General features: G+C 41.4%; 1 protein-coding gene across 8 annotated transcripts in view; it reads right to left on the reverse strand.

The window, feature by feature from the left end:
- Positions 1 to 4746: 4746 nt before the first annotated feature.
- COBL (cordon-bleu WH2 repeat protein) overlaps positions 4747 to 13793 on the reverse strand; it is a 164619-nt gene continuing 155572 nt past the window's right edge. For all 8 annotated transcript variants that reach the window (XM_065667728.1, XM_065667725.1, XM_065667727.1 and 5 more), the window contains one exon: positions 4747 to 8431. In XM_065667728.1, coding sequence (XP_065523800.1) covers positions 8414 to 8431 — 18 coding nt within the window. In that variant the 3' untranslated portion in view covers positions 4747 to 8413. The remainder of the gene's footprint in view (positions 8432 to 13793) is intronic.

Raw genomic sequence — 13793 nt, forward strand, 5'->3', positions numbered from 1 at the left:
TTCTGTTCCAAGGTTTGGGAACATGCAGCACATTGTTACCCTGCGTTGGGCTCCGTGTGGTCTGTTAGCGCCAGGAAAAACACTCTGGAAGAGAGGTACTGCATCTTGCTGGGGACCACACAAACCCAAGAACAGCTCTTCCAATTCAGTGCGAAAAAAGAGGGAGACGGGTAGGAAAAGAGAAAGTACAGACTGTCCCCAAGCCCTTTCTTTACTGGTGCAATTACTGTGCTCACCAAGTTTTGACTTGTTTCAGAATCGGGATTAAAATCCCCAGTCTTTCCACTGTGAAAAGAAGGGTGAGCTGTGAGCCTGTGCTGATGCGAGGCTCTTCCCTGAGAACAGGACTTCTCCTGTGCCCGGTCACTTTTTGGGAATTTTATTAGCCTGAAACAGTCTCCATTGCCTCCCCAGCACAGTGTGGAACACAAGATCTACTCTTCACAGATCGTGCCCAGTGATTTAGAACGTGCAAATGATTTAAAACGATCCGTGCTCCCTCCACCTGGAGCTGCCTGCCTGGGCTGCCGTCCTGTGTTTATACAGGGGCTAATAGAAAGAGCCTTGTTAAAGCACTCGGGCGCTGTTGAAGCGGCATTATCAGGAACTTTCTCCTCTCCAGTTTTTCCGTGGGGATAGCGGGCAGTATAGCTACAGGTGGGCAGGAAGCTATAATGGAGATACAGGCTATTTAACCATCAGGGAACTTCTACCATGCAAAAAATATGCTTTAAATTTAGAAGCTGGATTCCAACTCCCTCTTGTACTATGCGTTTGTTGTTGAGATGTGTCTAGTTATAGATACAAGTGCCTAGGAATATTACCTAATATTCCATGCTTTACACATAGAATCATAGAATGGTTAGGGTTGGAAAGGACCTTAAGATCATCTAGTTCCAAACCCCTGCCACGGGCAGGGACACTTCACACTAAACCGTGTCACCCAAGGCTCTGTCCAACCTGGCCTTGATCATCTGGGAGAACAAATAAAAACACAGGGGTACACTAAAGTGTCTGGTATGAAAGCCAGCAGAGCTCCCGGGCCTCTCTGAAGCTTGCACTATACCATGACAGGCTGAGTTTGTTTCTTGTTTGATCTGTACTTACTGTATTTAGCATATAGGCCAGGAAGCTGTGTGACTTGGAGAACAGGGCCAAAGCATGACACAGGAGGAGTTCCAAGCTCCGGTTTTGTCTCCACCACTGACATCCTGGATGACCTCAGGCAAGTCACCAGGCTGCTTTGCTCCTATCCTCCTCTTCTGACTCTTCTTGTTTGTAGAGGTCTGTGGGGCAGGGACTGCAGCATTGTGTTTGCACAGTACCAAACACAGCAGGGCTCAGGAGCTCAATTAAGGCTTGTATTTACAAATATAAGTAAATAGTAATATAAATAGAAGACATTCTGCCTGCTCAGCATACTGCTGCTGCAAAGGATTAACCCATTCCAGAAGTCCAATGTCTTCTTGACCGCTTTGATGCCAGGACAAGATGAATAAAACATGCTAGTCATTACTTTTAAAAAAGCATTTGCATAAAATATATTGCTATATTTTACTACATTTTCCTGTTATGCAAGCCCACCTTTATGTGGTAAGATTTATTGCAAGCTAAGATTTATTGACTTATTTCAGCATGGAAATGACTATTAAGATTGACCTGTCAGCAGTTTTTAATTTAATTGCTCTTTGATCCTTCAGCCTTGAACGTATTTGCATTTTCAACTAAGCATCTCTTGGCAACACTTGTAGAATACAGCAGAGCAGTAGCTGAGATGCAGAGTCCTAAGGAAACCTGTGAGTTTCCCCATTTCTGGAATTGTCTTCATGTTGAATTACCACAGCACTCCAATCTCACGTTATCCTTACAAGCATGCTTTTGGGTGGCAATAATATTGCTCTTTTATTTTCATTCCCTTATCTTTTAATTCCAATCTGAGCATAGAAGAGGTTGAATCTCAAAGGAACAGCTTCCAGCTTGAAACCAAAACAAGATTCATCTAAATCTGTCCATATTCTCTGCTCCCTCCCCATGTAAGTGGACAGGCTTCCTCCCCAGGGTAGGGGGTGAAACCTGTGGTCACTCTGCATGGAAATACTTCTTAGATTGCTCCTTAATGTAAAGCAAAGGTCTATGAGGATGGATAATTTAACCACGGCATTTATATGAAAAATCATTACACAGCATCCTTCTCTGTGGAGAAAACCAGCACTAATATGCAACCCAGTGCAAAACTGACTATTGGAAAAAATAGGTTGGATGATCAGACCAATAAATGAGAATGAGGAACAGCCCTGTCCTGGAATTAAAATCCTGCTCTGATTCCCAGTTTGAACCTGGAAAAACTCTAACGACAGATGCATAGGATAAACTCAGCAAGCTTTAACTTGTATAACTGCGCTAGAAGAACACTTTGTACAAACACTGGCCCCAGCAGCACTAAAGCAGTAATTTTACAGTACTGTTGCTAAATTATTCATCAACACATAAAAATATAACTCTTTGCACTTCTGCAGCACTGTCTATATGCAAATTGCTTCTGACAGTTCCTTCCATAAGCTGGAAAGTTTGGAACATTAGCAGTGAGGTTAATGAGAGAGCGGAGAGGCACTGTGCAGGCAGCCAAACCACTGCTCTGTGCTCAGTGTTGGCAGATGAAGGAACGCACTGGGTACACCCACCAACCACTATGGCTGATCCAAGAACCGAGGGTTGGATTTTATCAGGAAAAGGTCTACAATGAGGATCATTCAGACCTTGCCCTGAGCATAGTAACTGACCTGTATTAGCAGAGCTGTACTAGTGGAGACACTTGCAGACTCAAGTGAAGTGAAGTCTCTTGGTGACTTCCAAATCCAAATGTATCAGTAGTTTTGGTGGACGTACTGCTTACTGAGGCATCTGTACATCACCTGCACTGTTAGGTGTTGCCATGGAAAGGAGGGCTGCAGCTCTTCGGGTTACATGTGCCTCACTCTTTTGTCACAGGACACACATGTCCATTTTCCTCTCCCTTCACCATGACCTCTGGTTTAAGAAGGAGACTGAACTGCACAGATTACTGGCTACTGGGATCTGGGTACTGCAGTTGTGCAAAGGCTGAATCACAAATCACTCACGACCTCACCTGCCATTCACCTGTGGAGCCTCTGCTCATCGCTGCAGGGGAAGCACTCCACTTGCCATTGCGAGTAGTGGCTAAATCAAACCACATTTTGGTTTATCACAGGGCAGAAAAAACAAAGTGACACAATCAACCACTGGTGCCACTCAAACCAGAACCCTCAAGTCATGACCCACTTCCCCGTGCCAAGCACTACAAGGGACAGACCCCAGCGCTTCTGACAGAAACTCCTCTGTTGAATGCATGAAATGAGACAAAGGAAACCCATGCATATCTGCACTGTGTTTGCTTTGTTCCTATTGCAGTAAACACAGGTTATGATGCAGAAGACAATGATGTGCCACAGTCTTGTTCTTTCAATAAGGTTTCCTGAATGGCAAACCAGACAGTAGTGTTTGTGTATGAATAATGTCCTCTTTCAGTCTGACGGTCAACTGCAACACCACTATGCTTTGTTCGAGGGGAAACCTTTAGGGCTTTGAGCACAATAATGACCTCAGAAAAGAGACGTGGCACGTACGTATTTTTATCAATCTACAGACAGAAAAGAAGACAAAAAGCAAAAGAAATTGGCTGAAGACAGCATTATCTGGAGCTGGATCTGACATTGCTTCCAGCAGTGAATACGTATAGCTGTTGTGACTACATCAAAACTTAGCCCATGACTTTCTGAAAGTTCCTATTCTACGAGACAGAAAAAGCTGCTGTTAGAAATGGAAGAAGGATCCTATGGTGAGGATGCTTTTTTAAGTACCCCTGACTTCCTGAAATTATGCAGGAGACTCTGTGTGTGTGTGCGCTCCCATACACATAGAGTGAGTGATGGGAGGGAACAGGTAACGGTAGTGAGCTTGTTTCCTAAGTGTAAAAACCACAATATTCCTGTTAAGTAGCTCTATTTTATCTCTCTTTTTAAAGACTGAAACAAATCAGAAAACTGTCTAAACAAGAACAAAAAAATACACAAATTGGTAGACCAACACAGGAGAGTCTTGATTTTCCTATCTGGTGCAGCATCATGTAGCCTGTTAGTACTTAACCAAATTATATTTGTTTAACAAATACTTAAGAATATTTAGTAACAGTAACAAAACCAAAAAAGGTACCTTTTTGCTCTTAGAAAGGTTCATCCATCTTAGCATACTTTGATGAACAACCCTGGGAATTCAACTACATGGAAACTTTCTTCAGCCAAATGAAGACATCAGCAATGAATCAAACTCCACACCCTAATTGGCAAAAAAAAGCAAAGCAGATCGGAATGATGTTGCACCAAACTCAGGTGAACATTACTGAAAAATCAGAATTTCTTTGTTCATCTTTTAAAAGGGAACTCTGTCATTGCAAAGGTCATTTTCTGTAGGGGAAACGCAACCACTATAGCAGCTATGGCTTTAGCAAAGGTATATCTTATTTTATGGTGTGTGCTCAACAGCAACAAATGGAGTAAGAATAGGAACAGTCTCGTAAATCTTAACACAAGTCTCATAGGCAAAGCACGTTGGTACACGTAATGCACATGCAACTCAACAGAGGATTAGAGATGAGTAGAGAAACAGTACACACAAATAAATACTCTAAATATGTAAAAGTTCCTAATTAACTGTTGAGGAAGACAACTATTTTTCATATTGCGCCAACAAAGAACCAATTTATTAACATGTCATTCAGACAAACTGACTCAAATCAAGATTTGTGCAGATCTTTGCATTCAATTTAAACTGTTGGTGCTAAGCAGCACCAAACAACAGAAGTGCTTCTTTCTTTTCTGGAGAGGTTAGACAGAAAACATTGCAAACTGTCTCAGGGTGGCATTTTCCATTGTTTCATAAATGCATCTCTTGTTCTCCTCTTTTTTTTTTTCTACACGCTACTGAAGTGCCTATTTTGGCTGTGGCAAATGTAGCATAAATTGTGCGAACCACTTGTAGAGCTGGGGAAGTTGAATCCTGCCATGTTCGAAACTCTGTAGACTGATGTGCATGTCAAAAGGTCTTCTGGTCCAGTACTTTGCATGGCCAACATTAGCAGGCTTCTGTACAAGAAAGAATCTACAATGAAGTCCCCAAAGTCAAATAGCTCATGCAGACAGCCAGTATTATTTTAAATTAAATATCTATTCAGAGTGATTTAAGGATGGCTTCATGGTTGATTAATACTCTGAGCTCAGTTAAAAACATGTAAAAAAGGGGAGGGAAGACCTACAAATTTTATTTGTGACATTAGGATAGATTTCTGTAAGTCCTGAACACTGATTTGTACCTGTGCAAGATACCAAATCCAAATCCTCCATCCAATTTTTCTGGTGATAACATTTTCACCTTATTTCAATCTCTTATTCAAAAAAATAATATAAAGGACCAGAAGAATTAGGCATATATCAGACTCTCTTCTGGTTGAACAGAGGTAAGAGCATGTGTGGTAAATCTAGGCTGAGAGATACATGGGGAGCTCACTGTCCTTCTTTCAGTCCTTCAAAAAAGAGAACAGCCTGTAGATTGTCTAGCTACAAGTGCCATGAAGGGACATAGCAGGGGCTAACCCAGGTGGCATGTATACCTCTAGACAGAGGCTGTGTCTGTGCTAGCAAACAGTCTGGACCAGTAAGAGCAGATACACAGATGAAAATACTTGGTGACGAGGACACAGTGTCTTTACTAGACACTTTTCAGGGTTTTAATTTTACCTTGGGATGAGCTCCAGCCTAGTTCCATGGACTGAACTCCAGCTTGTGCTGGAGTGTGTCTCCTGAATTAACTTCATCCAGTAGAAACCCAGTTTCTGAGCCCCAAAGCAGTGTAAAAGATGGGATGAGGGGGTGAAGAGTTTAAAAAATGCTTGTCTGATATGCACAAAAACACTGATGCATGATTACTTCTCAGCTGAAGACTACTAAAAGCATTAATAGAACGTTATTACATGGAAGGATCACACCTATAGGTTGTCTTCGTTATAAATGTGTTTATAGTAAAATTTCCATTCACTTAAGGTTAGATTAAGCTGCTACCAGGAATTCAACAGCACCTGGATGACAACCTAAGAGCACACACAATTCCCATCAACAAGAGCAGGGACTGAACACCCAGCGCAGCTTCCTGCTGTAGACAGCTGAACTCCCCCTCCAATTTTAGCTTGAGCTGTGACTGAGCCAGGAGGATTTTTCGTAATATTTTTGCTGTCACAGTGAAGGTGACACCTCATCTTGCAGCTGTTCTTATAATCTTTTACCCATGGGAATCTGATACTCAGAAATTTATCCCTGAATAACTCTTTTATAAACTTAAGTCCTATACAGTACTAGCACCCAGAACCAGAAACTTTGCCTTGCAAAACCTGGAGGATCTTACTATCTCAAAATCCAGTTCTGGATCCCTTACATTTCAAAGTAAGTACCCATACAAATTGTTAAACTCAATGGGCATTAGTAAGGAGCCCACAGAGCCAGGGCCTTCAGGCAACACTAAGAACAAGGAGACCTGCACTGAAGTTTGTCTTATAGCACCTAATCACGGAAGCTGTATTTGCTGCTGGTGGGACTGTCTATAACATTCAAGCTTAGGAGTGACAGAATCCTTTCCTGCAATAGCATTTTTAACATGTTATTATTTCTGATCTAAAGCATACTGAGAAGACTTTTCAAGGCAAAAGAAGGCTACCAGTCAACAAAGGTGATCTCATTTACCCTAGAATGTGACAGAGCACCTTAATTCTGAATATATTCTGAACATATATTAGCTTTACTAATAAGGGAATGGATGATTATCAGTACTGCGTTATTTACTGAAATGTGCATCTCTGACATCTTCATTCTAGTTGGTGATTTCTACTGTGTTCCTAGATTATTAGCTGTGAGCTCTTTTCTGGCTTGAGAAGTTTTATATTAGACCTGAGATACCAAACAAGGCATACCGGCTTGTTTAAGTTCTAGTTCTAATTTCTTTCTGTAAATGGAAAACATTTGGTAAAAAGTCATTCAAGTTATGTCAGGTTTGGATTTTCTTTTTATTTGTGGCACTAAGACATCAATATTTTACAAGATATAATATATAGTCACATTAAATGCAGAGGGCTAAATATTCTCGTGCTTTCAACATTACATAGCTATACATTTTATATTTCAGCTCAAAGAAAAAAAGAATCTGCCACCACTCCAGTCTGTGATTATAAAAATGTAAATGTACAAATTTCCTCTCCTTCAGTTTCATTACAACATATGAAAGGTGAAAAAGCATTTTCATTTGTCCTTTTTAAGTTAATCAATTTAATGAAATATTTTCAAGATATGTACAACACCACCTACCAAAGTAGTTTACATTTGAAAAAGACGCTGCTATAAATATTTGTGATACAACATACAACAGCCATACAAATTGGAAACAAAGGGCCAACTTATGCATGACCTGAACAAGAGACAAGAGACAACAAAAGTCCTGGTTACTGATATAAACCAGCTTCCCTTCATTTTGCAGTGCAGGAATGAATTCAAAATCTTGGACCTCTATGCAGTACTCCGAATCTTCTTTAAAACCTTCACAGTCTGTTGCAAATAGAGATCCTTTAAGGTATCTCAGTATTTTTAAAGTGCCATGAATGTTACTAGGGTTCAGTATATCTCTGCGTATTAGCATCCTATACGTCATATCCCATAAGTAGCTTGTCAACAGACACTGTCTCACATTCATTATTGATTGCCTGCTTTCTCAGAGCTCCTCCAGAGACACAAAGTTCATCTCATTTTAAAAACCAATGACTCCAGCATATGACAATTTAGATCCCTCATAATGTACCATAACTTTTTTCTTGTGATTGTATTTTATACGTCTTTATCCTAGTTTTCACTCTAACTGCTTAAAGCCAGCCCTTTTCCAAATCAAATAAGTAAAAAGTCTGAAATAGTTACATATTCTTAACAATTTGAAATGAGTATTACTTTTCAGATAGCTAGCGAAGTCTTTTAATTTTGCCCATAAACACAATTAAGTATTAACATAGGACTGCACAGTGTTTATATTCTTATTAACCTGCCAACAAGAATAGTTTATTGGCAACCTTAAATATTCAGAGGCAAAACACAATTCCTTGGCACAGAAGCTTTACAGCAGAGCAACATATTTTCCCCTTAGAACCATTATGCAGGAACACACAGAATATTAACAACAACTTATTTTGGCTTGTAGAAAAGAGAATAAACTAAACTTCTTGATGTTTTTTTGCCACTTCAGACCTTGAATGATGATTATGGGTGCATATGGGATTACATTTTCCAATTACCTGTTCCTTATACATGATTCAAACGAGCAGAGGGACCTATAACAAAGAAAAGCACACGATCATTCAAGATGTTTTTAAACTTCCAACTGTTGACATTGTTAACCAAACATACTCCTGTGGGGCTGTTTTCAAGCCTGGTCTCTTCATCAGCTCCTTGAGACTACTTAAAGCTTATCTGCTCTTTTTCAGCTGCATTGGTTGGCCTAATGAAAGGTGTTATCCCTCCCTAAAAACCCCACACCTCATACATCCTTAGGTATTATGGCTGCAATTACATGATTAGTGGAACACAGGTGATGTACTTTTCCCTCATTTTGTGGAATGAACAGAAACAGACGCTGCAAATACACAGTATCTGACAGTCAAAATCTGTTTAGTATCGGCTACCTGCCACTGGTCATAAAGATCAATTGATGAGTACCTTGCTTCCTGGCTGAATGAAGGTAACTCCCAAGGGCTTTGATTCAGGAAAATACTTAAACAAATGCTTATCTGCCTTCCTAGTCCTAAGGTCACAGAATCACAGAATCACAGAATCCCAAGGGTTGGAAGGGACCTAAAAAGATCATCTAGTCCAACCCCCCTGCAAGAGCAGGGTAACCTACAGTACATCACACAGGAACTTGTCCAGGCGGGCCTTGAATATCTCCAGTGTAGGAGACTCCACAACCCCCCTGGGCAACCTGTTCCAGTGCTCTGTCACTCTTACAGTAAAGAAGTTCTTCCTGATGTTAACGTGGAACTTCCTATGTTCCAGTTTACACCCATTGCCCCTTGTCCTATCACTGGATATCACTGAAAAAAAGCCTAGCTCCATCATCCTGACACCTACCCTTCACATATTTGTAAACATTGATGAGGTCACCCCTCAGTCTCCTCTTCTCCAAGCTAAAGAGACCCAGCTCCCTCAGCCTCTCCTCATAAGGGAGATGTTCCACTCCCTTAATCATCTTTGTGGCTCTGCGCTGGACTCCTTCAAGCAATTCCCTGTCCTTCTTGAACAGAGGGGCCCAGAACTGGACGCAATATTCCAGATGCGGCCTCACCAAGGCTGAGTAGAGGGGGAGGAGAACCTCTCTTGACCTACTAACCACTCCCTTTCTAATGCACCCTAAGATGCCATTTGCCTTCTTGGCCGCAAGAGCACATTGCTGGCTCATGGTCATCCTCCTATCCACCAGGACCCCCAGGTCCCTTTCCCCTTCGCTACTTTCCAGCAGGTCAACCCCCAACCTGTACTGGTACATGGGGTTGTTCTTCCCCAGATGCAAGACTCTACACTTGCCCTTGTTAAATTTCATCAAGTTTCTCCCCGCCCAACTCTCCAGCCTGTCCAGGTCTCGCTGAATGGCAGCACAGTCCTCTGGTGTGTCAGCCACTCCTCCCAGTTTTGTGTCATCAGCAAACTTGCTGAGGGTGCACTCAGTTCCCTCATCCAGGTCATTGATGAAAATATTAAACAGCACCGGTCCCAGCACCGACCCCTGAGGAACTCCACTAGTCACAGACCTCCAGCTAGATTCTGCGCCATCCAAACATATGCTTAATATTAAATACGTATGCTAGAGTGCTCTTCCAAAATCAAAGTTACTGAGCTTTGATTCTATCAGAGAGATATATATTAAGATCACCACAAAAGCTAAACAGAATAATGTATATGATCAAGTCTATATCTTCCATTTTGGCCTTAGCATCCATGGCAGAAGCTTTATTCTTGAGGAAAAAAATAGGTCATGGTATAAATTATTAGCAAGGTGAAGAGTTCATAATAAATGTTATCTTTCAATTCAAATACAGTAACAGCATGCAAATCCTTGCCTCGCACTGTGCATGGGAACTAGAATCACTTTATAGGCTCATTTGACTACCTGTATATCAAGCTCAGCCAACCTTTCAGTGGGGCCTCCTGCCTCATTTCCAGCCTAGCAAAGCCAACATCAGCTGTGGCTTTGAGTCTGTAATCTTTGTCACTGCACCCACAGACACTGATGATAAGAAACAGCATTTCTTCATTCACAATTCTGTATCTTTGATAATGTGAGACAAAGAGTCCACTCTGACATAAAGGTATGGAACTAGGTCATGCTTCCTAGAAGACAATCTTTATGACATAATTCACATTGATGCATTACTTGCTGGAAACCAGCTTCAAATTATCCCAGCATATACCAGGGACTCATTGTAATGGGTGCAGTAATTACCTTACCTGGCTCCTGTGATTGCCAGCAGAATGATACACTGCACGTATCAAAAAGTTCACATGACTAAATGCCGATGCTGAACACTGGCATGAGCGCTTCTGGATACTGTGATGGAGCCAACTCAATTTTTTAAATCACAAACAGAAAAGGCTGCTTAGAAGCAGCTCCAATCTCTCTTGGAAAATATGTGAAATCTGTACAATCTTTCTTTCACGTACCATTAAGAAGTGGTCTACAGCAATCATTTTGCTATAAGCAAAAGCCTGTTCTTCAGATATACAACTTGCCTTCCCTACCTTGTGCAGGCACATTCTCCTGCAATCTTTCCACCAAATCCCTGGGTACAACTCTACCTAAAATGAGTAGATGGCATGTATACTAAGGAAACTTTTATAGCTTCTCTTTGTTGGGTAAGAGTTTTAATCCTGCATGGGCTTGTGCTGCAACTATACCTACAGCTAGACATCTAATGGGTTATTTGCATGTGTAGTTATGTTTTTTTCCATAGATAATCATGGTAAATCCCAAGGCAAGTTACACAGACACAAAAACACACATGTAACGATATACGGAACTTCAGAAATCTAGCTAGCTAATTTTGCATTTTCTGAAACCAAAAGTTTAAAAGTAGACAAAATATCTTAAGCATGTGAAATTGTAATGAAAATTGCTTGATACAATTTAAGGAAAGCACTAGCACACTTTTAACACCAGAAGCACAAAGGGTACAACACTATGACCTGAATTTTGCTCACCAGCACTAGACAAAATTTGGTCCCAGGTCAGCTGTTCATTTCCTAGAACATCTGGTTCTCCTTTGTACGGCAGGCAGACCACACAGCTGGGAAACAGGCTCCTCACTAGTGAGACATGCTCAGTTTTGAAGATAATTAACCACCAAAGGCACTAGGTCAGCCACCCTGGCTGGTGGCTTTACTTGATGCCATCTCCCTGACTCGCTGCTATAGTCTGGACATGTTAAACACCTGCCAGGTTTTTTGAGAGACCATTATGAAAACTGAAGAAGGAGGTTATTTCCTGCACATCACCAGGTCTTTTCCAGTTTGGTAAGTTCATCCCGTTCCAGTAACACATCTGTGTCTCCATTCCCTTTGGGCAGGATCCCTAGTGTAACCACTTTCTGGCAGGTCTCTGAACTGCACTGTACTGGGGATGAACCATTTTACTGAGCAGGCCCAACTGGGCTTGGCACCCACAAGAATTTTCCTTTGGGAGTCTGTGGACAGCAACAGTGTGCAATAAAACAGAAGCCATTTCTTCAAAACAAAGTATGACTTACTTGCCGAAGCAGGCACAGTACCCCAAGAAATGGATTAAAGAACAGCCAGGAGACCTATGTGCATGCTCTTTTACCTATACGTGGCATTTCCCTCAAGCATCTATTTTTGCTCTGGTTTGTTTTGGCTGACCCAATTACAGCCTGTGTTGTGCAGACCCTGACTCTCAACAAGGCTGACCAGCCTGCAGCAACTTCTCTCCTCCCTTCCTGCATAGTGGATCTTTTAACCTTAAAGTTCATGACTTTAGCAAACAGCTGTGTAATCAGGGGTGGAGTGGAGGAGTTGCCTTTTCACAGATATTACTAGAGCTCAAATGTTTGTTGAGATGCTTCTTATCTGGGCAATCGGTTGCTTTTTATGTTTGGTTTCCCTGACAGTCCTGTCTGATCCACGTCCATTGCAAATAACCCCTCATAAATAAGCACAGAGTCATGCATAACTAAGCAATGGAGATTCTTCCCAGTTCTTCATAATATTAGCTAAACAGATGACTTCACCATCAGAAGTCCCTGTCCCAGGTAACTTTGAGAAGACGATGTAAGACAAACAGATGCAATTACTGAACTGAACTGAACTACCTACTCTGCTGTCTAGTTGCTGTGACCAACATCTTCTAGAAGGCAAAGCTAAAACTGGCTCTGTGCTCACATGTCCAAATCACAACATCATAGATCTCTGACAGAGGAGGCAGAACAAAAAAAGAAGTTTGCTTCAGTCCTGGGACAAAGCCACCTGCCAGCCACTGTTTACAAAAAACCTCAGTGTTTGTTGGAGACAAGTTCTTCAGCTGCAAAGGAAGAAAACCCTGGTACGCAGCTATCATGTATTCTCTCTCCTCTATGGATTCAACTTTTGCTTTTACAAGTTGTCCAGCTGCAGGGAAGGACCAGAATTTGGCTCTCAATTTAACACAGCAAGCTAGAAGAGATATTAATATGCACTGGATAGAAAGCCTTTGAGGAATCTGACATTTTTGCTTTTATCAGTTATCAAGGGCATGAGAACTCAGATGTCAAAGTGATACCATGTCTTTGGCATATACAAGACTTAGCTTGCATATCCAATATTTGAAAGGGCAACACAGCATAAGAAAATCATACTCTGTCTTGGACAAAACACTGGTCTCTTTTATTTTCATAAAAGACCTACATAATGTGACATACTCTTCTGTCATTTCAATGTCAAAGCTACCAAAAACTACTGTGTCTTGAAAAATGAAAGAACACAGACACAGTACTTAGCAGAATGCATCAGTATATCCAGCTTACTTTCATGGCCTTTACTGGCTATCCAACAGTTTGAAATAAATCCCCAAAGGATATGATAAAGACCTGTTTTAATGAGTAGAGCTATAGGTCCCCTTAGGGACTTCTGCAGGAGGGGGAGCAGTAGTTGGAAGAACAAGGAATTTGGAAAGAACTAGAAAGCAACTGCACAAAGTATTCTTGAATATCCAAATCCCATTTTTTTCTGTAAATTGGAGAAGTGGGGAAATAAAGGCCTGATCTGGAATTCTTTCATAATTTATAGTCTTTGAATCATAGAATATCTCAAGTTGGAAGGGACCCATAATGATCATCAAGTCCAAAACCCTGCTCCTCCTAGGACTACCTAAAACTAAACCATATGACTAAAAGCACCGTCCAGATGCTCACTGAACTCTTAACAGGCTTAACGCCATGACCACATCCCTGAGGAGCCTGTTCCAGTGACCGACTACCCTCCCAGTGAAGAACCTTTCCCTTATCTCCAATCTAAACTTCCACTGACACAGCTTCATTCCATTGTCTTGTGTCCTATCACTGGTCACCAGAGAGAGGAGATCAGTGTCTTCCCCTCCACTGTCCCCCTTGAGGAAGTTGTACAGTGTGATGAGGTCATCCCTCAGGCTTCTCT

The sequence above is a fragment of the Lathamus discolor genome, chromosome 2 (assembly GCF_037157495.1).
Source record: "Lathamus discolor isolate bLatDis1 chromosome 2, bLatDis1.hap1, whole genome shotgun sequence".
Taxonomy (NCBI): domain Eukaryota; kingdom Metazoa; phylum Chordata; class Aves; order Psittaciformes; family Psittacidae; genus Lathamus; species Lathamus discolor.